Raw genomic sequence first — 25,769 nt, 5'->3', positions numbered from 1 at the left:
TAATTCCATGAAAATTCCCAGACATTCTCTGGAATTTATGGATTTATTTCCATGGAAATTCCCCAAAATCTTCTGGAATTTTAAGGGTTTTATTTCCATGAAAATTCTCAAAAATCCCCTGAAATTTTTTGTCTTCATTTCCATGAAAATTCCCCAAAATCCAGGCACAAATCCTTGAATTCCAACCCAAATTCCCCATCCCAAAATAATTTAATTTTCTTTTTTTCCCCCAGAATTCCCTGCCATACGCCGCCGCTCCGCCATTTTCCCGCCATTCCCATTTTTTCTCTGCAATTTGTGGATTTAATTTCCATGAAAATTCCCAAAAATCCCCTGGAATTTTTTATCTTTATTTCCATGAAAATTCCCCAAAATTTTCTGGGATTTTTAGATTTGTTTCCATGAAAATTCATCGAAAACACTTGGAATTGCTGCATTTAATTCCGTGAAAATTCCCCAAAATCCTCTGAAATTTTTTAGATTTATTTCCACAGTAATTCTCAAAAATCTCATGGAATTTAATTGCAATTCCCTGTCCCTAAATAATTTTTTGCTGTTTTTTCCCCCAGAATTCCCCGCCAAACGCTGCTGCTCCGCCATTTTCCCGCCATTTTCCCGCCATTCCCATTTTTTCCCGGCCGGATCCCGGCGTCGCCCTGAGCTCCTCCCTCACCCCAGAACCTCTGCAATTTATGGGTTGAATTCCATAAAAATTCCCAGAAACTCTCTGGAATTTATGAATTAATTTCTATGAAAATTCCCCCAAATCCCCTGAAATTTTTTAGATTTATTTCCATGAAAATTCCCCAAAATCCAGAAACTAATCCTTGAATTCCAACCCAAATTCCCCATCCCAAAATCATTTTTTGTGGTTTTTTTCCCCAGAATTCCCCGCCATGCACCGCTGCTGCCGCTCCGCCATTTTCCCGCCATTTTCCCGCCATTTTCCCGCCATTTTCCCGCCATTTTCCCGCCATTTTCCCGTTTTCTCCCGACCAGGTCCCGACATTGCCCTGAGCTCCTCCCTCACCCCAGAACCTCTGCAATTTGTGGATTGAATTCCATAAAAATTCACAGAAATTCTCTGGAATTTATGGATTCATTTCCGTGGAAATTCCCCAAAATTTTCTGGAATTTTAAAGGTTTTATTTCCATGAAAATTCTCAAAAATCCCCTGAAATTTTTTGTCTTCATTTCCATGAAAATTCCCCAAAATCCAGGAACAAATCCTTGAATCCCAACCCAAATTCCTCATCCCAAAATAATTTAATTTTCTTTTTCCCCCCAGAATTCCCCACCACGCGCCGTCGCCACCGCTACTCCGCCATTTTCCCGCCATTTTCCCGCCATTTTCCCACCATTCCCATTTTTTCCCGACTGGGTCCCGGCATTGCCCTGAGCTCCTCCCTCAGCCCAGAACCTCTGCAATTTATGGGTTGAATTCCATAAAAATTCCAAGAAACTCTCTGGAATTGATGGATTCATTTCCATAAAAATTCCCCAAAATCCCCTGAAATTTTTTATCTTTATTTCCATGAAAATTCCAAAAAATTTCCTGGAATTTTTAGATTTTTTTTTCCATGAAAATTCCCCTAAATCCCCTGGAATTCTTTCGATTTTTTTCCATGAAAATTCCCAAATTTCTCTGGAATTTAATTGCAATTCCCCATCCCAAATTAATTTTTTGTTGTTTTTTCCCCCCCAGAATTCCCCGCCATGCGCCGCCGCCGCCGCCCCGCCATTTTCCCGCCGTTCCCGTTTTCTCCCGGCCGGATCCCGGCGTCGCCATGAGCTCCTCCCTCCCCCCAGCCCCTCCCCAGGAATTCCAGGACGATGAATTCCCAGCGCTCCGACATCCCCCACGTGCCCAAGATGGGCGTCCGCGCCCGCGTGGCCGAGTGGCCGCCGCGCTCCAAGGACCCCAAGGATCCCCCCGGCTCCTCGCGCCAATCCCCGTTCAAAGCGCACCGCTCGTCCCGGCGCCCCGGCCCGCACTCCAAGGACGTGGAATTCCAGGAGGGATTTCTGGGGATCCCCTTGAGGCAGCGCAGCAGCAGCGAGGTGACGCTGAGCGAGTGCGACGCCGAGGAAACGCCGGAGAACCGCGGCAATTGCGGCGGCGCCGCCGGTTTGTTCCGCGAGTACGGCAGCACCTCCTCCATCGACGTGCAGGGCATCCCCGAGCAGAGCTTCTTCGAGATGCTCAACGAGTTCCGCGCCAAAAAACCCCAATTTCCCGCCGCCAAAGCGGAGAGCCGCGAGGAGCCGGCGCCGGCGAAGGAGAAACCGCGCCGGCGCTGCCTGAGGAACGACGACTCCATCTTCAAAAAACTGCGCGGCGCCAAAGATCCCGAGGAGCCCCGGCCCCCGGAGCCGCCCAAGTCTTGGCTGTGCCGTAAAGGGTTCGCCCATTTCGACGTTCAGAGCATTTTCTTCGAGGCCGTCTCGCTCGGCGCCGCCGGCACCCAACGGCGCAACACCACCACCGGCGCCTCGGCCGCGTCGGCCGGCTCCGAGCCCGGCTTCTCCAGCACCGAGGATTTGAACTGCAAGGAAAACCTGGAGCAGGATTTGGGGGACAACACCAGCAACGAGCTCTTGTTGAGCTGCCCCCATTTCCGCAACGAGATCGGCGGCGGCCGCGGGGAGCGCGACGTCAGCTTCGCCAGGTCGGCGGCGCCGGCCACGCCGGAGCTCGGCCGCGGCCCCCGGGGCACCAACGCCGGCGTCTCGGTGCTGGAGCTGCCCAGGGAGCAGCAGAGGAACCCGGAGAGGCTGCGCAGTTACAGCGTGGAGCACGCGGATCTGGGAGCGCGATACTACCGCGATTATTTCCATGGAAAAGGTTTGGAGGGGTTGGGGATTTGTTGGGAAATTTGGGAGATTTTTTTGGTGAATTTTAGGGGATTTTTGAGGATTTTGTTTAGAATTTTTGTGAATTTTGAGGGATTTTTTGTGAATTTTTAGAGGAATTTTAGGAGATTTTGAGGGATTTTTTGAGGATTTTTCGGGGAATTTTAGGAGATTTTGAGGGATTTTTTGAGGATTTTTCGGGGAATTTTAGGAGATTTTGAGGGATTTTTAAGAGATTTTTTTTTGAGGATTTTTTGGAATTTTTTGAGAATTTTTTGAGGATTTTTTTTATTTTTTAGAGGAGTTTTAGGAGATTTTGAGGGATTTTTCTGGGTTTTTTAGAGGAATTTCAGGAGATTTTTTGGGATTTTTTGAGAATTTTTAGAGGAATTTCAGGAGATTATTTGAAGATTGTTAGAGAAATTTCAGGAGATTTTTTGGGATATTTTTGAGAATTTTTAGAGGAATTTTAGGTGATTTTTTGGGATTTTTTTTGATTTTTAGAGGAATTTTAGCAGATTTTGAGGGACTTTTTTGGCAATTTTTAGAGGAATTTCAGGAGATTTTTTTGGGATTTTTTGAGAATTTTTAGCGGCATTTCGGGTGATTTTTTAGAGGAATTTCAGGTGATTTTTTGGGGATTTTTAGAGGAATTTCAGGAGCTTTTTTGGGATTTTTAGGAGGAGTTTTAGAGAAATTTGAGGAGATTTTTTTGGGATTTTTAGAGGAATTTCAGGAATTTTTTTGGGATTTTTTTGGGATTTTTAGAGGAATTTTAGGAGATTTTGAGGGACTTTTTTGGCAATTTTTAGAGGAATTTCAGGAGTTTTTTTGGGGATTTTTAGAGGAATTTCAGGAGTTTTTTTTGGGATTTTTAGGAGGATTTTTAGAGGAATTTGAGGAGATTTTTGGGATATTTTTGAGAATTTTTAGAGGAATTTTAGGTGATTTTTTGGGATTTTTTTTGATTTTTAGAGGAATTTTAGCAGATTTTGAGGGACTTTTTTGGCAATTTTTAGAGGAATTTTTGGAGATTTTTTGGGGATTTTTTGAGAATTTTCAGCGGCATTTCGGGTGATTTTTTGGGGATTTTTTAGAGGAATTTCAGGGGTTTTTTTGGGATTTTTAGAGGAGTTTCAGGAGCTTTTTTGGGATTTTTAGGAGGATTTTTAGAGGAATTTGAGGAGATTTTTTGGGATTTTTTGGGGCGGTGCCGGAGCTCGGCCGCGGCCCCCGGGGCACCAACGCCGGCGTCTCGGTGCTGGAGCTGCCCAGGGAGCAGCAGAGGAACCCGGAGAGGCTGCGCAGTTACAGCGTGGAGCACGCGGACCTGGGAGCGCGATACTACCGCGATTACTTCCACGGAAAAGGTTTGGAGGGGTTGGGGATTTGTTGGGAATTTTGGGAGATTTTTTTGGTGAATTTTAGGAAAATTTTGAAGATTTTTTTTAGAATTTTTCGGGATTTTTTGGGATTTTTTGTGAATTTTTAGAGCAATTTTTTGTGAATTTTGAGGGATTTTTTGTGAATTTTTAGAGGAATTTTAGGAGATTTTGAGGGATTTTTTGAGGATTTTTCGGGGAATTTTAGGAGATTTTGAGGGATTTTTTGAGAGATTTTTTTTGAGGATTTTTAGAGGAATTTTAGGAGATTTTTTGGAATTTTTTGAGACTTTTTTGAGGATTTTTTTTATTTTTTAGAGGAGTTTTAGGAGATTTTGAGGGATTTTTTTGGGATTTTTAGAGAAATTTCAGGAGATTTTTTGGGATTTTTTGAGAATTTTTAGAGGAATTTCAGGAGATTTTTTGAAGATTGTTAGAGAAATTTCAGGAGATTTTTTGGGATATTTTTGAGAATTTTTAGAGGAATTTTAGGTGATTTTTTGGGATTTTTTTTGATTTTTAGAGGAATTTTAGCAGATTTTGAGGGACTTTTTTGGCAATTTTTAGAGGAATTTCAGGAGATTTTTTGGGGATTTTTTGAGAATTTTCAGCGGCATTTCGGGTGATTTTTTGGGGATTTTTTAGAGGAATTTCAGGTGGTTTTTTGGGGATTTTTAGAGGAATTTCAGGAGCTTTTTTGGGATTTTTAGGAGGATTTTTAGAGGAATTTGAGGAGATTTTTTGGAATTTTTTGAGAATTTTTTGAGGATTTTTTTTTATTTTTTAGAGGAGTTTTAGGAGATTTTGAGGGATTTTTCTGGGTTTTTTAGAGGAATTTCAGGAGATTTTTTGGGATTTTTTTGAGAATTTTTAGAGGAATTTCAGGAATTTTTTGGGGATTTTTTTGGGATTTTTAGAGGAATTTTAGGAGATTTTGAGGGACTTTTTTGGCAATTTTTAGAGGAATTTCAGGAGGTTTTTTTGGGATTTTTAGAGGAATTTCAGGAGATTTTTTTTTGGGATTTTAGGAGAATTTTCAGCGGCATTTCGGGTGATTTTTTGGGGATTTTTTAGAGGAATTTCAGGTGTTTTTTTGGGGATTTTTAGAGGAATTTCAGGAGATTTTTTGGGATTTTTTGGGGATTTTTAGGGGAATTTGAGGAGATTTTTTGGGATTTTTTGGGGCGGTGCCGGAGCTCGGCCGCGGCCCCCGGGGCACCAACGCCGGTGTCTCGGTGCTGGAGCTGCCCAGGGAGCAGCAGAGGAACCCGGAGAGGCTGCGCAGTTACAGCGTGGAGCACGCGGATCTGGGAGCGCGATACTACCGCGATTACTTCCATGGAAAAGGTTTGGAGAGTTTGGGAAAGTTTGGAGGGTTTTTTGGTGAATTTTAGGGGAATTTTGAGGATTTTTTTTAGAATTTTTCGGGATTTTTTGGGATTTTTTGTGAATTTTTAGAGCAATTTTTTGTGAATTTTGAGGGATTTTTTGTGAATTTTTAGAGGAATTTTAGGAGATTTTGAGGGATTTTTTTAGGATTTTTTTTGGGAAATTTTAGGAGATTTTGAGGGATTTTTAAGAGATTTTTTTTGAGGATTTTTAGAGGAATTTTAGGAGATTTTTTGGAATTTTTTGAGAATTTTTTGAGGATTTTTTTTATTTTTGAGAGGAGTTTTAGGAGATTTTGAGGGATTTTTCTGGGATTTTTAGAGAAATTTCAGGAGATTTTTTTGGATTTTTTGAGAATTTTTAGAGGAATTTCAGGTGATTTTTTGGGGATTTTTAGAGGAATTTCAGGAGATTTTTTGAGGAATTTTTAGAGGAATTTCAGGAGATTTTTTGGGATTTTTTTGGGATTGTTGTGGCATTTTTTGAGAATTTTAAAGGATTTTGAGAGATTTTTTTTGAGGATTTTTAGAGGAATTTTAGAAGATTTTGAGGGATTTTTTAGGAATTTTAGAGGAATTTCAGGAAATTTTTTTGGGATTTTTAGGGGATTTTTTTGGGATTTTTAGAGGAATTTTAGGAGATTTTGAGGGATTTTTGGGGGATTTTTTAAAGGAATTTTAGGAGCTATTCTTTATTTCCATGGGATATCTCCTGTTAATGGCCATGTTCATAAACCAGGTGGGGCAGTGATCCTGATCTCTGTGTGAGATTCCCATTTTCAATCCCAAATTTCCCATTTCACTCCCAAATTTCCCATTTCAATCCCAAATTTCCCATTTTCACTCCCAAATTTCCCATTTTCACTCCCAAATTTCCCATTTTCACTCCCAAATTTCCCATTTTCAATCCCAAATTCCCATTTTCAATCCCAAATTTCCCATTTTCAATCCCAAATTCCCATTTTCAATCCCAAATTTCCCATTTTCAATCCCAAAATTCCCATTTTCAATCCCAAATTTCCCATTTTCAATCCCAAATTTCCCATTTTCAATCCCAAAATTCCCATTTTCACTCCCAGATTTCCCATTTTCAATCCCAAATTTCCCATTTTCAATCCCCAAATTTCCCATTTTCACTCCCAAATTTCCATTTTCAATCCCAAATTTCCCATTTTCAATCCCAAATTTCCCATTTTCAATCCCAAATTTCCCATTTCAATCCCAAATTTCCCATTTTCACTCCCAAATTTCCCATTTTCACTCCCAAATTTCCCATTTTCAATCCCAAATTTCCCATTTTCACTCCCAAATTTCCCATTTTCACTCCCAAATTTCCCATTTTCAATCCCAAATTTCCCATTTTCACTCCCAAATTTCCCATTTCCCTCCCCAAATTTCCCATTTTCACTCCCAAATTTCCCATTTTCACTCCCAATTTCCCACTTTAATTCCCATTTTTCAGAGCACTGCAATTACTTTGGGCTGGATGAGAAGCTGGGCCCCGTGGCCGTGAGCGCGCGGCGGGAGCGCCTGGAGGAGAGCCCGGAGCAGGGAGCCCAGTTCCAGCAGAGGCTCATCCTCAGGACCAGCCAGGTGGGAAAAACCCTAAAAAAATCCTAAAAATCCTAAAATCCTGAAATTCCCAAAAATCCCCACAAAAATATCCCAAAAAATCCCAAAAAAAACACAAAAAAATCACCAAAAAATCACAAAAATCCCCCCAGTTCCAGCAGAGGCTCATCCTCAGGACCAGCCAGGTGGGAAAAACCCTAAAAAATCCTAAAAATCCTAAAATCTAAAATTTCCCAAAAGTAACCCCAAAAATATCCCAAAAAATCCCCGCAAAAATAAAAAAAATCATTTAAAAATCACAAAAAATCACAGAATTTCCCCCAGTTCCAGCAGGGACTCATCCTCAGGACCAGCCAGGTGGGAAAAAAAAACCCATAAAAATATCCTAAAAACCCCAAAAATCACCCCACAAAAATCCCTATAAAATATCTCAAAATATCCCAAATATATCCCAAAAAAATCCCAAAAAAATCACAAAAATTACAGAAATTCACCCAAAAATTCCCCCAGAGCTCAGCCCCAGTTCCAACAGAGACTCATCCTCAGGACCAGCCAGGTGGGAAAAAACATAAAAAAATCCTAAAAATCCTAAAATCTAAAATTTCCCAAAAATCCCCATAAAAATATCCCAAAAAAATCACAAAAATATCTCAGAAAAATCCCAAAAAAATCACAAGAATCCCCCCAGTTCCAGCAGAGGCTCATCCTCAGGACCAGCCAGGTGGGAAAAAAAAACCATAAAAATATCCTAAAAACCCCAAAAATCACCCCAGAAAAATCCCCATAAAAATATCCCCAAATATCCCAAATATATCCCAAAAAATCCCCACAAAAATCACAAAAATCGCCAAAAAATTACAGAAATTCACCCAAAAATTCCCCCAGAGCTCAGCCCCAGTTCCAGCAGAGGCTCAACCTCAGGACCAGCCAGGTGGGAAAAACCCTAAAAAAATCCTAAAAATCCTAAAATCTAAAATTTCCCAAAAATCTCCACAAAAATATTCCCAAAAATCCCAAAAATATCGCAAAAAATCGCAAAAAATCCCCACAAAAATCACAAAAAAATCACAAAAATCCCCCCAGTTCCAGCAGAGGCTCATCCTCAGGACCAGCCAGGTGGGAACAATCCTAAAAAAATCCTAAAAATCCTAAAATCCTGAAATTCCCAAATATCCCCATAAAAATATCCCCAAAAAATTACAAAAATATCCCAAAAAATCACAAAAAAATGGTTTAAAAAGTCACAAAAATCCCCCCAGTTCCAGCAGAGGCTCATCCTCAGCACCAGCCAGGTGGGGACAATCCCAAAAAAATCCCAAAAACTCCAAAAATCCCAAAAATTTGGCATCAATTTTGAGATAAAATCCCCAAAAAAACCCCAAAACTCCGCGATTTCAGCGCCGTTTTCCCCTCGTTTTTGAGATTTTCATCCCGGATTTTTTAATCCTAAATTTTTTAATCCTGGTTTATTTAATCCCAATTTTTTTCCCCATTTATCCCTCAATTTTGGGATGAAAATCCTGCAATCCTGGGATAAAATCCCCTCAATTTGAGGAAAAAAACTCAAAATTTTGGGGTGAAATCCCTCAATTTTGCATCAAAATTCCCTTTTTTTTTTTTGAGCTCAAATTCCCACCATTTTTTGGACAAAATTTCTCAATTTCTGGGATAGAATTTCCAAAATTTGGCATCAAATCCCTGAATTTTGGGATGAAATACTGGCAATTTTGTGATAAAATTTTCTCAATTTCAGGATAAAATTCTCTCAATTTTGGGATAAAATTCCCTCAATTTCAGGATTAAATTCTCTCAATTTCGGGATAAAATTCCCTCAATTTTTGTCTAAAATCCCTGAATTTTGGGATAAAATTCCTTTGATTTTGGGGTCAAATCTCCTCGATTTCAGTATAAAATTCTCTCAATTTCGGGATAAAATTCCCTCAATTTTGGGATTAAATTCCCACAATTTTTGTCTAAAATCTCTGAATTTTGGGATAAAATTCCTTCAATTTTGGGGTCAAATCTCCTGGATTTCAGTATAAAATTCTCTCAATTTCAGGATAAAATTCCCTCAATTTTGAGATAAAATTTTCTCAATTTTATGATGAAATTCCTACAACTTTCAGATAAAATTCCTTCAATTTCAGGATAAAATTCCCTTAATTTTGAGATAAAATTCCCACAATTTGGGGATAAAATTCTCACAATTTTGAGATAAAATTCCCTCAATTTCAGGATAAAATTCCCTCCATTTCAGGAATAAAATTCACACAGTTTGGGGATAAAATTCCCACAATTTTGAGATAAAATTCACACAATTCCAGGGTCAAATTCCTGCAGTTTTGGGATCAATTTTGAACTAAAACCCCCAGGATTTCCCCCCAAAACTCCGCGATTTTAGCGCCGATTTCCCTTCATTTTTGAGCTCCTCATCCCAGATTTTGAAATTCCAGATTTTTTAATCCTGGATTTTTTAATCCCAACTTTTTTCCCCATTTATCCCTCAATTTTAGGATAAAAATCGTGCAATCCTGGGATAAAATCTCCCCAATTTTTAGGGTGAATCCCTTCAGTTTTGGGATAAAATCCCTATAATTTTAGAATGAAATTTTTAATTTTAGGATTAAAATTTCCACTATTTTGGGATCAAATCCCTCAAATTTGGGATAAAATTTTCAAAATTTCAGGATAAAATTCCCACAATTTTGAGATCAAATCTTCTCAATTTTAGAGTGAAATACCCAGAATTTTGGGGTCAAATTCCTCATTTTTTTGGCTCAATTCCCACAATTTTGGGATTAAATTCTCTTAATTTTGGGATAAAGTTCTCTCGATTTTTGGGATAAAATTCCTTCAATTTCAGTGTCAAATCTCTCAATTTTGGGCCAAAATTCCCAAAATTTTGGGCCAAAATTTCCACAATTTTGGCATCAATTTTGAGATAAATTCCCTCAACTTTGAGCTAAAACCCCCAGGATTTCCCCCCAAAACTCCGCGATTTCAGCACCGTTTTCCCCTCATTTTCAAGTTTTCATCCCGAATTTTTTAATCCTGGATTTTGAAATTGTGGATTTTTCATCCCAGCTGTTTATCCTGTTTTCCCAGCTGGTGACTCTGCGTGGCTCCATCCTGGAGGACGCCGTTCCCAGCACGTCCAAGGCCGGCTCCATCCGCGGGATCCCGCTCAGGGAAGTTCTGGAATTCGTCGTCCCCGAGCTCAACACGCACTGCCTGCGCCTGGCGCTGGCCACACCCAAGGTCACCGAGCAGCTGCTCAAGCTGGATGAGCAGGGGGTGAGAATTCCTGGGGTTTGGGGTTTTTGGGATTTTTTGGGGAATTTTTGGGATTTTTTGGGATTTTTTGGGATTTTTTTGGAATTTTTTAGGAATTTTCTGGGGATTTTCTATGATATTTTTTTAATTTTCTAGGATTTTTTAAACACTTTTTGTGATTTTTTAGTGAGATTTTTTTGGTGATATTTTGGGGTTATTTTCTAAGATTTTTTTAGGGAATTCCTGGGATTTTGTTAGTATTTTTGCGGGCATTTTTTGGGATTTTTTTCAGGAATTTTGTGCGATTTTGGGGGAATTTCAGGGTTTTGGGGGTTTCTGGGATTGCCACACCCAAGGTCACCGAGCAGCTGCTCAAGCTGGATGAGCAGGGGGTGAGAATTCCTGGGGTTTGGGATTTTTGGGGATTTTTTGGGGGATTTATTTTGGTATTTTTTGGGGATTTTTTTTTTATTTTTTGGGAATTTTCTGGAGATTTTCCAGGGTTTTTTGGGAATTTTCTAGGATTTTTTAAACATTTTTTGTGAGTTTTTTTGGAGATTTTTTTGTGATCTTTTTGATGGGATTTTCTGAGATTTTTTAGGGAATTCCTGGGAATTTTTTCTTTTTTTATAGGATTTTTGGGGGCATTGTTTGGGATTTTTTTCAGGAATTTTGTGCGATTTTTGGGGAATTTCTGTGTTTGGGGGTTCCTGGGATCGCCACACCCAAGGTCACCGAGCAGCTGCTCAAGGTGGATGAGCAGGGGGTGAGAATTCCTGGGATTTGGGGTTTTTGGAAATTTTGGGGGATTTTTTTGGAATTTTTTTGGATTTTTTGGGATTTTTTTTGGAATTTTTTAGGAATTTTCTGGGGATTTTCTACGATTTTTTTTTAATTATCTAGGATTTTTTAAACATTTCTTGTGATTTTTTTTGAGGGTTTTTTGGTGATCTTTTGGTGGGATTTTCTGAGATTTTTTAGGGAATTCCTGGGAATTTTTTCTTTTTTTATAGGATTTTTGGGGGCATTTTTTGGGACTTTTTCAGGAATTTTGTGTGATTTTTGGGGAATTTCTGGGTTTTGGGAGTTTCTGGTTTTGGGGGTTTCTGGGATTGCCACACCCAAGGTCACCGAGCAGCTGCTCAAGCTGGATGAGCAGGGGGTGAGAATTCCTGGGATTTGGGGTTTTTGGGGATTTTTGGGGATTTTTTGGGGGATTTTTTGGGATTTTTTTTTGGGTTTTTTAGGAATTTTCTGGGGATTTTCTACAATTTTTTTTGAATTATCTAGGATTTTTTAAACATTTCTTGTGATTTTTTTGAGGTTTTTTTGGTGATCTTTTGGTGGGATTTTCTGAGATTTTTTAGGGAATTCCTGGGAATTTTTTCTTTTTTTATAGGATTTTTGGGGGCATTGTTTGGGATTTTTTTCAGGAATTTTGTGCGATTTTTGGGGAATTTCTGGGTTTGGGGGTTTCTGGGATCGCCACACCCAAGATCACCGAGCAGCTGCTCAAGCTGGATGAGCAGGGGGTGAGAATTCCTGGGATTTGGGGGTTTGGGGAATTTTTTGGGATTTTTTTGGGATTTTTTTGGGATTTTTTGGGATTTTTTTTGGGTTTTTTAGGAATTTTCAGGGGATTTTCTACGATTTTTTTTGAATTATCTAGGATTTTTTAAACATTTCTTGTGATTTTTTTTGAGATTTTTTGGTGATTTTTTTGGGGGGATTTTCTGAGATTTTTTAGGGAATTCGTGGGAATTATTTTTTTTAGGATTTTTTGGGGACATTTGTGGGGATTTTGTGCGATTTTGGGGGAATTTCTGTGTTTGGGGGTTTCTGGGATTGCCACGCCCAAGGTCACCGAGCAGCTGCTCAAGCTGGACGAGCAGGGGGTGAGAATTCCTGGGATTTGGGGGTTTTGGGAATTTTTTGGGATTTTTTTGGGGATTTTTTGGGATTTTTTTGGGGTTTTTTAGGAATTTCCTGGGGATTTTCTACGATTTTTTTTGAATTATTTAGGATTTTTTAAACATTTCTTGTGATTTTTTTTGAGATTTTTTGGTGATGTTTTGGTGGGATTTTCTGAGATTTTTTAGGGAATTCCTGGGAATTTTTTCTTTTTTTATACGATTTTGGGGGGCATTGTTTGGGATTTTTTCAGGAATTTTGTGCGATTTTTGGGGAATTTCTGTGTTTGGGGTTCCTGGGATTGCCACACCCAAGGTCACCGAGCAGCTGCTCAAGCTGGATGAGCAGGGGGTGAGAATTCCTGGGATTTGGGGAATTTTTTGGGATTTTTTTGGGATTTTTTGGGATTTTTTTGGGGTTTTTTAGGAATTTTCTGGGGATTGTCTACGATTTTTTTTTAATTATCTAGGATTTTTTTAAACATTTCTTGTGATTTTTTTGAGTTTTTTTTGGTGATCTTTTGGTGGGATTTTCTGAGATTTTTTTAGGGAATTCCTGGGAATTTTTTCTTTCTTTATAGGATTTTTGGGGGCATTTTTTGGGATTTTTTTCAGGAATTTCGTGCGATTTTTGGGGAATTTCTGTGTTTGGGGGTTCCTGGGATTGTCACACCCAAGGTCACCGAGCAGCTGCTCAAGCTGGATGAGCAGGGGGTGAGAATTCCTGGGGTTTGAGGTTTTGGGAATTTTTGGGGATTTTTTGGGGGATTTTTTTGGGATTTTTTTGGGATTTTCTGAGATTTTTTAGGAATTTTCTGAGGATTTTCTAAGGTTTTTTTGAGTTTTCTAGGATTTTTTAATCATTTTTTTGTGATTTTTTTGGAGATTTTTTTGGTGATTTTTTGGGGGGGATTTTCTGAGATTTTTTAGGGAATTCCTGGGAATTTTTTTTAGGATTTTTTGGGGACATTTGTCGGGATTTTGTGCGATTTTGGGGGAATTTCTGGAATTTGGGGGTTTCTGGGTTTGAGGGTGTCTGGGATTGCCACACCCAAGGTCACCGAGCAGCTGCTCAAGCTGATGAGCAGGGGGTGAGAATTCCTGGGATTTGGGATTTTTGGGGATATTTGGGATTTTTTTTTTAATTTCTTTGATTTTTTTTGAATTTTCTGGAGATTTTCTATGATTTTTTTTGAATTATTTAGGATTTTTTAAACATTTCTTGTGGTTTTTTTTGAGATTTTTTGGTGATCTTTTGGTGGGATTTTCTGAGATTTTTTAGGGAATTCCTGGGAATTTTTTCTTTTTTTATATGATTTTTGGGGGCATTTTTTGGGATTTTTTTCAGGAATTTTGTGTGATTTTTGGGGAATTTCTGTGTTTGGGGGTTTCTGGGATTGCCACACCCAAGGTCACCGAGCAGCTGCTCAAGCTGGATGAGCAGGGGGTGAGAATTCCTGGGATTTGGGATTTTTGGGGATTTTTGGGGATTTTTTGGGGGATTTATTTTGGTATTTTTTGGGGATTTTTTTTTATTTTTTGGGAATTTTCTGGAGATTTTCCAGGGTTTTTTGGGAATTTTCTAGGATTTTTTAAACATTTTTTGTGAGTTTTTTTGGAGATTTTTTCGTGATCTTTTGGGGGGAATTTTCTGAGATTTTTTTAAGCAAATTCCTGGGAAATTTTTTTTAGGATTTTTGGGGGTATTTGTGGGGATTTTGTGCGATTTTGGGGGAATTTCAGGGTTTTGGGGGTTTCTGGGATTGCCACATCCAAGGTCACCGAGCAGCTACTCAAGCTGGATGAGCAGGGGGTGAGAATTCCTGGGATTTGGGGTTTTTGGGAATTTTTTGGGAATTTTGGGGATTTTTTGGGATTTTTTGGGATTTTTTTTGGGATTTTCTGTGATTTTGGGGGGGTTTTTTGTGATTTTTTGTGGGGTTTTTTGGGGGGAAGTGATTTTCTGGGAAATTTTTTTTAAATTTCTGTTGATTTTTTTGGGCGGATTTTGGGGGATTCAAAGTTATAGGAATTTTGGGATTGTGGAATTGTTGGGTTTTGGGGGGGTTCAAGGTGTAAGATTTGAGTTTGGGGGATCCCAAGGATTGGATGATCCCAAAGGTTGAGGGATTCCAAGGATTGGGAGATCCCAAGGGTTGGATGGTCCCAAAGGTTGAGGGATCCCAAGGATTGGTTGATCCCAAGAGTTGGTTGATCCCAAGGGTTGGGAGATCCCAAGGATTGGTTGAAGGATCCCAAGAGTTGAATGAAGGATCCCAAGGGTTGGTTGATCCCAAGATTTGAAGAATCCCAAGAGTTGGTTGAAGGTACCCAAAGGTTGGTTGATCCCAAGAGTTGGTTGATCCCAAAGATTAAAGGATCCCAAGAGTTGGTTGAAGGATCCCAAAGATTGGTTGATCCCAAGAGATGAAGAATCCCAAGAGTTGAGGGATCTCAAGAGTTACTTGATCCCAAAGATTGTAGGATCCCTAGGGTTTGTTGAAGGATCCCAAGAGTTGGTTGATCCCAAAGATTGAAGGATCCCAAGGATTGGTTGAAGGACCCCAAGGGTTGGTTGAAGGATCCCAAGAGTTGGTTGAAGGATCCCAAGGGTTGGTTGATCCCAAGACTTGAAGGATCCCAAGGGTTGGTTGAAGGATCCCAAGGGTTGGTTGAAGGATCCCAAGGGTTTGTTGATCCCAAGAGTTGGTTGATTCTAAGAGTTGAAAGATCCCAAGAGCTGAAGGATCCCAAGGGTTGGTTGATCCCAAGGGTTGGTTGATCCCAAGGGTTGGTTGATCCCAAGACTTGAAGGATCCATCCCAAACCTCCTCCAAGCCCCTAGACGTTACCGAATCCCCCTGTGCCGCTGTTCCCGCAGCTGTGCCGGCGGCACAAGGTGGGGATCCTGTACTGCAAGGCGGGGCAGAGCTCGGAGGAGGAGATGTACAACAACGAGGCCGCCGGGCCCGCCTTCGACGAGTTCCTCACGCTCCTGGGAGAGAAGGTTTCCCTCAAATCCTTCACCAAGTACGCGGCACAGCTCGACACCAAGAGTGAGTCCGGGGTCACGGGAGGGTCCAGGGGTTGGGGGATCCCAGGGATTGAAGGATCCCAAGGGTTGGAAGATCCCAGGGGTTGGAGGATACCAGAGGTTGAAGGATTCTAGGAAAGGATCTCAAGAGTTGAGAGATCCCAAGGGTTGAAGGATCCCAAGGATTGGGAGATACCAAGGTTTGGGAGATCCCAAGGGTTGGGGGATCCCAAGGGTGGAAGGATTCCAAGAGTTGAGGGATCCCAAAGATTAAAGGATCCCAAGGGTTGAAGGATTCCAAGAGTTGAGGGATCCCAATGGTTGAAGGATTGCAAGAGTTGAGGGATCCCAAGGGTTGGAGGTTCCCAAGAGTTGAAGGATCCCAAGAGTTGGAACCTGCTGGCAGAGAAGGTTTCCCTCAAATCCTTCACCAAGTACACGGCACAGCTCGACACCAAGAGTGAGTCCGGGGTCACGGGAGGGTCCAGGGGTTGGGGGATCCCAAGGGTTGAAGGATTCCAGGAGTTGGGGGAGCCCAAGGGTTGAAGGATTCCAGGAAGGGATCTCAAGAGTTGTGAGATGTTTAAGGTTGGAGGATCTCAAGAGTTGGGGGATTCTAAAGATTGAAGGATTCCAGGAATTGGCGATCCCAAAACTTGAAGGATCCCAAAGACTGAAGGATCCCAAGAATTGGGAGATCCCAAGGGTTGAGGGATCCTGAGGACTGAAGGATTCCAAGAGTTGGGGGATCCCAAGAAAGGATTCCAAGAGTTGGGGGATTCCAAAGATTGAAGGATCCCAAGAGCTGGGAGATTCTAAGGGTTGAAGGATCCCAAGAGCTGAAGGATCCCAAGAGTTGGGAGATCCTAAGGGTTGAAAGATCCCAAGGATTGAGAGATCCCAAGGGTTAAAGGATCCCAAAGACTGAAGGATTCCAAGAGTTGAAGGATCCCAAGGGTTGAAAGATCCCAAGGGTTAAGGGATCCCTAAGACTGAAGGATTCCAAGAGTTGAGGCATCCCAGCGGTTGGAGGCTCCCAAGGGTTGAAGGATTCCAATAAAGGATTCCAAGAGTTGGGGGATCCCAGTTGAACACCAAGAGTAGATTTTGGGATGAAATACCGAAATCTGGGATTTCACCAGATCTGCTTTCCAGGTTTTCACCAGCTTTGCTTTCTGGGATTTTACCGGATTCGCTTTGCGGGATTTCACCGTCTCCTCTTTTTGGGATTTCACTGTTTCCTCTTTCTGGGATTTCACCATTTCCTCTTTTCAGGATTTCATCTGATCTGCTTTGCAGGATTTCACCAACTCCTCTTTTTGGGGTTTCACTGTCTCCTCATTTCGGGATTTTACCATTTCCTCTTTTTGGGATTTCACCAATTTGGCTCTTTTTGGGATTTCACCATTTCCTCATTTCAGGATTTTACCATTTCTTCTTTTTGGGGTTTCACTGTTTCTGCTTTTCAGGATTTCACTGACTCCTCTTTTTAGGATTTCACTGGCTTGGCTTTTCGGGGTTTCACCATTTCCTCTTTTCAGGATTTCACCAACTCCTCTTTTTGGCATTTCACCATTTCCTCTTTTCAGGATTTCACCATCTCTGCTTTTCCCATTTTTTTCCGCAGCCGATTCCACGGGCACGCACTCGCTCTACACCACGTACCAGGACTACGAGATCATGTTCCACGTGTCCACCATGCTGCCCTACACCCCCAACAACCGCCAGCAGGTACCGGCCCACCGAGGGCTGGGTGGGAGATCCAAGGGTTGGGGAATCCTAAGAGTTGGGGGATCCCAAGGATTGAAGGATCCCAAGGGTTGGTTGAGGGATCCAAGGACTGGATGGTCCCAAAGGTTGGTTGGAGGATCCCAAGGGTTGGATTATCCCAAGGGTTGAACGGTCCCAGAAGTTGGAGGATCCCAAAGGTTGAAGAATCCCAAGAGTTGGGGAATCCCAAAGATTGGATGATCCCAAGAGTAGAAGGATCCCTGAAATTAGGGAATCCCGAGAGTTGGTTGGTCCCAGAAGTTGGGGGATCCCAAAGGTTGAAGGATCCCAAGAGTTGGGGAATCCCAAAGATTGGATGATCCCAAGGATTGGTTGAGGGATTAGCGAGTTGGATGATCCCAAGTGTTGGAAGATCCCAAGAGTTGGAAGATCCCAAGGATTGGATGACTCCAAAAGTTGGGGAATCCCAAAGATTGGAAGATCCCAAGGGTTGGAACATCTCAAGAGTTGAGGGATCCCAAAAATTGGATGATGCCAGGGGTTGGTTGGGTGATCCCAAGGGTTGGTTGGATGATCCCAAGGGTTGATTGGATGATCCCAAGGGTTGGTTGGGGGATCCCAAGGGTTGGAAGATCCCAAGGGTTAGATGATCCCAAAGATTGGATGATTCCAAGGGTTGAAGGATCCCAAAGGTTGGTTGGGTCATCCCAGGAATTCCAAGAACTCAACAACCCCAAACCTTTCTGAAACCACCCCAAATCTTCATCCCACTCATTCTCACTCTTTTTTTTTTTTTTTTTCCCCAAAAACATTCCCAGCTGCTCCGGAAGCGCCACATCGGCAACGACATCGTGACCATCATCTTCCAGGAGCCCGGCGCGTTGCCGTTCACGCCGCAGAACGTCCGGAGCCACTTCCAGCACGTCTTCATCATCGTCCGCGCGCACCAGCCCTGCTCCGACAACGTCTCCTACAGGTGGGGCCCAAAATCAACCAAAACTGGGGGAAAAGTTGCAAAAAATCACCAGAAATTGCCAAAAAGTTGAACAAAAATACCAAAAAATTGCAAAAATGTATCAACAATCCCTCAAGATTACGAAAAATGTGGCAAAAAGATACCAGAAATTACCAAAAAGTTGAAAAAATTACCAAAACCTACCCAAATGACCAAAAATTTGAGAAAAATTACCAGAAAGTTGAAAAAAATTACCAAAAAATGACCCAAATTACCAAAAATTTGCAAAAAATTGTGAAAAATTACCAAAAAGTTGAAAAGAATTACTAAAAATTTGAAATAAATCGCCAAAAATTCCCAAATGTTCCCACAAAGTTGCAAAAAATTACCAAAAGTTGCCAAAAAGTTGAAAAAAATACCAAAAAGACGCCCAAATTACCAAATTACTTTTGATTGGTCCCAAAAGCTGGATGATCCCAAAGGTGGTTGGGTGATCCCAAGGGTTGAAGGTACCCAACATTTGGTTGGAGGATCCCAAAATTTGGATGATCCCAAAGGTTCAATGGTCCCAAAGACTGGTTGGAGAATCCCTGAAATTGAGGAATCCCAAGATTTGGGGATCCCAAAGGTTGGATGATCCCAAGAGTTGGATGACCCCAAAGATTGGTTGGATAATCCCAAGAGTTGAAAGATCCCAAAGAATTGGGTGATCCTAAAAATTTGTTGGATGATCCCAAGGGTTGAAGGATCCCAAAGATTAGATGATCCCAAAGACTGGATGATCCCAAGAGTTGAAGGATCCCAAAGATTGGTTGGAGAATCCCTGAAATTTGGGGATCCCAAGATTTGGATGATCCCAAAGATTGGATGATCCCAAAGGTTCAAGGATCCCAAAGACTGGTTGGAGAATCCCTGAAATTGGGGGATCCCAACATTTGGGGATCCCAAGATTTAGGGAATCCCAAGAGTTGAAGGATCCCAAAGATTTGGATGATCCCAAAGATTGGATGATCCCAAGGGTTGAAGGATCCCAAAGATTTGGATGATACCAAGGAATGGATGATCCCAAAGATTGGATGATCCCAAGGGTTGAAAGATCCCAAAGCTTTGGGTGACCCCAAAAATTTGTTGGGTGATCCCAGGGGTTGAAGGGTTCCAACATTTGGTTGGAGGATCCCAAAGATTGGATGATCCCAAAGATTGGATGATCCCAAGGGTTGAAGGATCCCAAAGATTTGGATGATCTCAAGAGTTGAAGGATCCCAAAGATTGGATGATCCCAAGATTTGGATGATCCCAAAGATTGGATGATCCCAAGAGTTGAAGGATCCCAAAGATTTGGATGATCCCAAGAGTTGGATGATCCCAACGATTGGATGATCCTAAGGAATGGATGATCCCAAAGATTGGTTGGCAGACCCCAGAATTTGACCAACTCCAAAAATCCACCGATCCCAAACACTCCCCAATCCCAACCCCAAGTTGACCAAACCCCCAAACCCCTCCCCCACCCCCCTAAATCCCCAAAATTCCTTTTCCCACCCAAACCAGCGTGGCCGTCACGCGCTCCAAGGACGTCCCTCCCTTCGGCCCCCCGGTGCCGCCCTCCGGCGTCACCTTCCGCCGCTCCGACCTCTTCCGCGCCTTCCTCTTGGCCAAGGCCATCAACGCCGAGAACGCCGCGCACAAATCCCACAAATTCCGCACCATGGCCACGCGCACGCGCCAGGAATACCTGCGGGATCTGGCCGAGAACTACGTCACCAACACGCCCTTGGACACGGCCGGCAAGTTCAACCTCATCTCCTTGGCTTCCAAAAAAAAGGAGAAATCCAAAGCGCGGCCGTCGGCCGAGCTGGAGAGCGCCGGCGCCGTCTCGTGGCGCGTCTCGGCCGTGGATTTCGGCCGCGGCGGCGCGGAGGTGCCGTGCGTGTTGGGCATTTCCAAGGAGCTGGTGGTGTTGGTGGATTTGGCGGCCAAGGAGGTGGTGTTCCACTGTTTCACCGGGGACGTGATCGGGTGGAGCGCGGAGGGGGCGGCGCTGAGGATCTACCACGGGCGCGGGGATCTGGTCAGCGTCAGGGCGGGGCCGGGAGCCGAGGGCGCGGCGGCGGACGGAGCCGAGGGCGCCGTGGAAGAGGTCAAGGAGATCGTGCAGAGGCTCAAGGTGAGGAGAGGGGGGGAAAAGGGGGGAAAAAATGGGGATTTGGGGAATTGGGATGGGGGAAATTGGGGAAAATGGGGAGAAAATGGGGATTTGGGGAATGGGGGAAATTGGGAAAAAATGGGAAAAATGGAGGAAACTGGGGAGAAAATGGGGGAAATTGGGAATATTGGAGAATGAGAAAATTGGGAAAATTTGGGAATGGAGAAAATTGGGAAAATATGGGGGAAAATTGGGAAGATTTGGGAATAGGGAGAATTGGGGGTAATTGGGAAAAAATGGGGGAGAAAATGGGAATTTGGGAAATTGGGGAATGGGGAAATTGGGGAAAATGGGGGAAATTGGGAAAATTGAGGAATGGGAAAAATTAGGGAGAAAATGGGAGAAACTGGGGAATGGAAAAAATTGGGGGGAAAGTGGAAAAAAATGGGGGAGAAAATGGGAATTTGGGAAATGGGGAAAATTGGGGGAAATTGGGAAAAAATGGGGGAGAAAATGGGAATTTGGGAAATTGGGGAATGGGGAAAATTGGGGGAAAATGGGGAATGGGGAAAATTGGGGAGAAAATGGGGAAATTGGGGGGAAATGGGGAAATTGGGAAGAAAATGGAGAAAATGGGAATTTGGGGAATTGAGGAAATTGGGGAATGGAGAAAATTGGGGGAAATTGGGAAAAAATGGGGGAGAAAATGGGAATTTGGGAAATTGGGGAATGGGGAAAATTGGGGAGAAAATGGAGGAAATTGGGAAAATTTGGGAATGGGGAAAATCAGGAAAAAATGGGGAAAATGGGAGGAAATTGGGAAAATTTGGGAGCGGGGAAAATTTGGGATAATTGGGGGGAATTGGGAAAAAATGGGGGAGAAAATGGGAATTTGGGAAATTGAGGAAATTGGGGGAAATTGGGGGAAGTGGGAAAAATGGGAGAAATGGGGAAATTTGGGGAAAAACTGGGGGGAAATGGGGAAATTGAGAAAATTGGGGAATGGAGAAAATTGGGGGTAATCAGGGAAATTGGGAAAAAATGGGGGAGAAAATGGGAATATGGGAAATTGAGAAAATTGGGGGAAATTGGGGGAAGTGGGAAAAATGGGGGGAAAGGGGAGAAATGGGGAAATTTGGGGAAAAATTGGGGGGAAATGGGGAAATTGGGGGGAAATTGGGAAAATTGGGGAATGGAGAAAATTGGGGAGAAAATGGAGGAAATTGGAAAAATTTGGAATGGGGAAAATTGAGGTTAATTGGAGGAAGTTAGGAAAAATGGGGGAGAAAATGGGAATTTGGGAAGTTGAGAAAATTGGGGAATGGGGGAAAATTGAGGGAAATTGAGAGAAGTGGGGAAAAAATGGGGGGAAAGGGGAGAAAGGGGGAAATTTGGGGAAAAATTGGGGGGAAATGGGGAAATTGGGAAAATTGGGGAATGAGGAAAATTGGGGGAAATTGGGGGGAAATGGGAATTTGGGAAATTGAGGAAATTGGGGAAGGGGAAAATTGAGGGAAGTGGGAAAAAAGGGGAGAAATGGGGGGAAATGGATAAATTGGGAAAATTTGGGAATGGGGAAAATTGGGGGAAATTGGGAAGAAATGGGGGAAAATGGGGGCAAAAATGGGAATTTGGGAAATTGAGAAAATTGGGAAATGCGGGAAAATTGGGGAAAAAATTGGGGGAAATGTGGCAAAATCAGAAAAAAAATGGGGAAAATTGGTGGAAAAATGGGGAGAAAATGGGGAAAAAATGGAAAAATTAGGAGTAAAAATCGATGGTGGCAGGTGACGACGCCGGGCTGCGCCACGGTGGACATGACCCTGCGGCGCAACGGGCTGGGCCAGCTGGGCTTCCACGTGCACCCCGACGGCAGCGTGGCCGAGGTGGAGGAGTACGGCTTCGCCTGGCAGGCCGGGCTGCGGCGCGGCAGCCGCCTGCTGGAGGTGTGCAAGGTGGCGGCCGTGGCGCTCAGCCACGAGCAGATGATCGACCTGCTGCGCACCTCGGTCACCGTCACCGTGGGCATCGTGCCGCCGCACGAGGACGGCACGCCCAGGAGGTGGGTGCGGCTGGGGATGGGGGGCATTGGTGCCATCTTGGTGTCTTGGGTGCCATTGGTGCCATCATGGCGTCTTTGGTGCCATCTTGGTGCCATTGGCGCCATCTTGGTGTCTTTGGCACCATCTTGGTGTCTTCAGCGCCACTGGTGCCATCTTGGTGTCTTTGGTGCCATCTTGGTGCCATTGGTGCCATCTTGGTGTCTTTGGAGCCATCGGTGACATCTTGGTGCCATTGCTGCCATCTTGGTGCTGTTGGAGCCTTTGGGTACCATCTTGATGTCATTGGTGCCATCTTGGTGTCTTGGGCGCCATTGGTGCCATCATGGTGTCTTGGGTGCCATCTTGGTGTCTTGGTGTCATTAGTGCCATCTTTGGTGTCATTGGCACCGTCTTGGTGTCTTGGGTGCCATCTTGGTGTCTTTGGTGCCATCTTGGTGTCTTTGGAGCCATTGGTGCCATCTTGGTGCCATTGTTGCCATCTTGGTGTCTTGGGCGCCGTCTTGTTGTCATTGGTGCCATCTTGGTGCTGTTGGAGCCTTTGGGTGCCATCTTGATGTCATTGGTGCCATCTTGGTGCCATTGGAGCCATCTTGGTGCCATCTTGATGCCATTGGTGCCATCTTAGTGTCCTGGGTGCCATCGGTGCCATCTTGGCACCATTGGTGCCCTCTTGGTGCCATCTTGGTGCCGTTGGTGTCATCTTGGTGTCTTGGGTGCCATTGGTGCCATCTTGGTGCCCTTGGAGCCTTTGAGTGTCATTGGTGCCATTAGTCACATTCAGGTGCCATTGGTGCCATTGGAGCCATCTTGGTGTCCTGGGCGCCATCTTGGTGCCATCTTAGTGTCTTGGGTGCTGTCGGTGCCATCTTGGTGCCATCTTGGTGCCATCTTGGTGCCATCTTGGTGTCCTGGGCGCCATCTTGGTGCCATCTTGGTGTCTTGGGTGTCACTGGTACCATCTTGGTTTCTTTGGTGCCATCTTGGTGTCTTGGGTGCCATATTGGTGCCATTGGTGCCACTGGAGCCTTTGGGTACCCTTGGTGCCATTGGTCACATTCAGGTGTCATTGATGCCATCTTGGAGCCATTGGTGCCATCTTGGTGTCTTGGGTGCCGTTGGTGCCATCTTGGTGTCATTGGAGCCATCTTGATGTCTGCAACGCCATTGGTGCCATCTTGGTGCCATCTTGGGGTCTTGGGTACCATTGGTGCCATCTTGATGTCATTGGTGCCATTGTGCCATCTTGGTGCCATTGGAGCCTTTGGGCACCATTGGTGCCATTGGTCACATTCAGGTACCATTGGTGCCATCTTGATGTCATTGGCGCCATCTTGGGGTCTTGGGTGCCATTGCTGCCATCTTGGTGTCGCTGGTGCCATCTTGGTGTCTTGGGCGCCATCTTGGTGCTGTAGGTGCCATCTTGGTGTCTTGGTTGCCATCGGTGCCATCTCAGTGCCATTGGCGCCATTGGTGCCATCTTGATGTCATTGGTGCCATTTTGGTGTCTTCGGCACCATTGGAACCATCTTGGTGCCATCTTGGTGCCATTGGTGCCATCTTGATGTCTTGGGCACGGCTGGAGCCATCTTGGTGCCATGGATGTCATTGCTGCTACCTGGGTGCCGCTGGTGCCATTTGGGTGCTATTGGTGGCATCTGAGTGTCTTGGGTGTCATTGGTGCCATCTTGGTGTCTTGGGTGCCATTGGTGCCATCTTGGTGCCATTGGAGCCTTTGGGTGCCATCTTGGTGTCATTGGTGCCATCTTGGTGCCATTGGAACCATCTTGGTGTCTTGGGTGCCATCTTGGTGGCTTCAGTGCTATTGGTGCCATCTCAGTGCCATCTTGGTGCCATCTTGGTGTCATTGGTGCCATCTTGGTGTCTTGGGTGTCATTGGTACCATCTTGGTGCCATCTTGGTGCTATTTTGCTGTCTTGGGTGCCATTTTGGTGCCATCTTGGTGCCATTGGTGCTATCTTGGTGTCTTGGTTGCCATTGGAGCCATCTTGGTGTCCTGGGCGCCATCTTGGTGCCATCTTAGTGTCTTGGATGCTATCGATGCCATCTTGGTGCCACTGGTGCCATCTTGGTTTCTTTGGTGCCGTTTTGGTGTCTTGGGTACCATTGGTGTCATCTTGGTGTCATTGGAACCATCTTGATGTCTTGGGTGCCATCTTGGTGTCATTGGAGCCATCTTGGTGTCTTGGGCACCATCAGTGCCATCTTGGTGTCACTGGTGCCATCTTGGTGTCTTGGGTGCCATCTTGGTGCCATTGGTGCCATCTTGGTGCCTTGGTTGTCACTGGTGCCACCTGGATGCCATTTGTGTCACCAGTGCCACCTTTCCCCTGTGCTTCTTGTCCCTCAGTGCCACCTGTCCCCCATGCTTTGGTGCCACCTGTCCCTGGATGTCACCTGTCACTCAGTGTCTCCTGTCCCCCGTCCCCCTGTCCCCCTGTCCCTGGATGTCCCCCTGTCCCTGAGTGTCCCCTGTCCCCCTGTCCCTCGGTGCCACCCATCCCCTGTCTCTTTGTCCCTCTGTCCCTGTCCCCTGTCCCTTTGTCCCTCTCTCCCACTGTCCCTCTGTCCCTTGGTGTCCCCTGTTCCCTATCCCTGGGTGTCACCTGTCCCCCTGTCCCCCTGTCCCTCTGTCCCTTTGTCCCTCTGTCCCCCTGTCCCTCTGTCCTTTTGTCCCCTGTCCCTGGGTGTCACCTGTCCCCCTGTCCCTCTGTCCCTTTGTCCCTCTGTCCCCCTGTCCCTCTGTCCTTTTGTCCCCTGTCTCTGGGTGTCCCCTGTCCCCCGTCCCTCTTCCCCTGTCCCTGTCCCCTGTCCCTGTTTCTTTGTCCCCCTGTCCCCTGTCCCTGTCCCCGTCTGTCCCCATTGTCACAGTGGCGCTGTTCCCGCAGGGGTTGGTCGGAGAGCCTGGCGTCGCTGCCGGCGGATGCGGAGCCGTTCCCGGAGCCGTTCCCGGAGCCGTTCCCGGATCCGTTCCCGGCGCCGTTCCGGGCTCCGTTCCGCAGCGGCCCCGGCTGGCACCGGGGGGGCCCCAAACGGGCCCCGGGCGGCGGCGGCGCCCACCGGGAACCAGCGGGGCACGCCGGGAAACGGTGAGAGAGGGCAAAAAATCACCCCAAAAATCCCCCCAAAATTCCCACAAAATTCCTGAAATTCACACAAAAATTTCTGAAGTTCCAAAAACATTCTCTCAAAAATTCTCACAAAAATTCTCACAAAAATTCCTGATTTTCCCCCCAAAAATTCCTGATTTTCCAAAAAAATCCCTCAAAAAATTCCCCCAAAATTCCTGCATTTCCCACAAAAATTCCTGAAATTCCAAAAAAAATTCCCCCAAAAATTCCCTAAAAAGTCCCCCCAAAATTTCTGGGATTCCCCCAAAATTCCTGAAATTCCTCCAAAAATTCCCTCAAAAATTCCTGAAATTCCTCCAAAAATGCCCTCGAA

General features: G+C 44.3%; 1 protein-coding gene across 1 annotated transcript in view; it reads left to right on the top strand.

Moving 5' to 3' along the window:
* The window catches only part of SIPA1L3 (signal induced proliferation associated 1 like 3), a 54,290-nt gene that overhangs the window by 6,419 nt on the left and 22,102 nt on the right, over positions 1-25,769 (top strand). Inside the window, exons 2-10 of the mRNA XM_033083871.1 lie at positions 1,793-2,845; positions 7,086-7,216; positions 10,301-10,489; positions 15,260-15,434; positions 17,040-17,143; positions 17,962-18,119; positions 19,650-20,265; positions 22,032-22,306; positions 25,214-25,414. Of these exons, the coding sequence (XP_032939762.1) occupies positions 1,793-2,845; positions 7,086-7,216; positions 10,301-10,489; positions 15,260-15,434; positions 17,040-17,143; positions 17,962-18,119; positions 19,650-20,265; positions 22,032-22,306; positions 25,214-25,414 (2,902 nt within the window). The remainder of the gene's footprint in view (positions 1-1,792; positions 2,846-7,085; positions 7,217-10,300; positions 10,490-15,259; positions 15,435-17,039; positions 17,144-17,961; positions 18,120-19,649; positions 20,266-22,031; positions 22,307-25,213; positions 25,415-25,769) is intronic.

Source organism: Catharus ustulatus, chromosome 34 (assembly GCF_009819885.2).
Source record: "Catharus ustulatus isolate bCatUst1 chromosome 34, bCatUst1.pri.v2, whole genome shotgun sequence".
Taxonomy (NCBI): Eukaryota; Metazoa; Chordata; class Aves; order Passeriformes; family Turdidae; genus Catharus; species Catharus ustulatus.
Note: the sequence above shows the minus strand (reverse complement) of the source record. Positions and strands in the feature narration are given on the sequence as shown.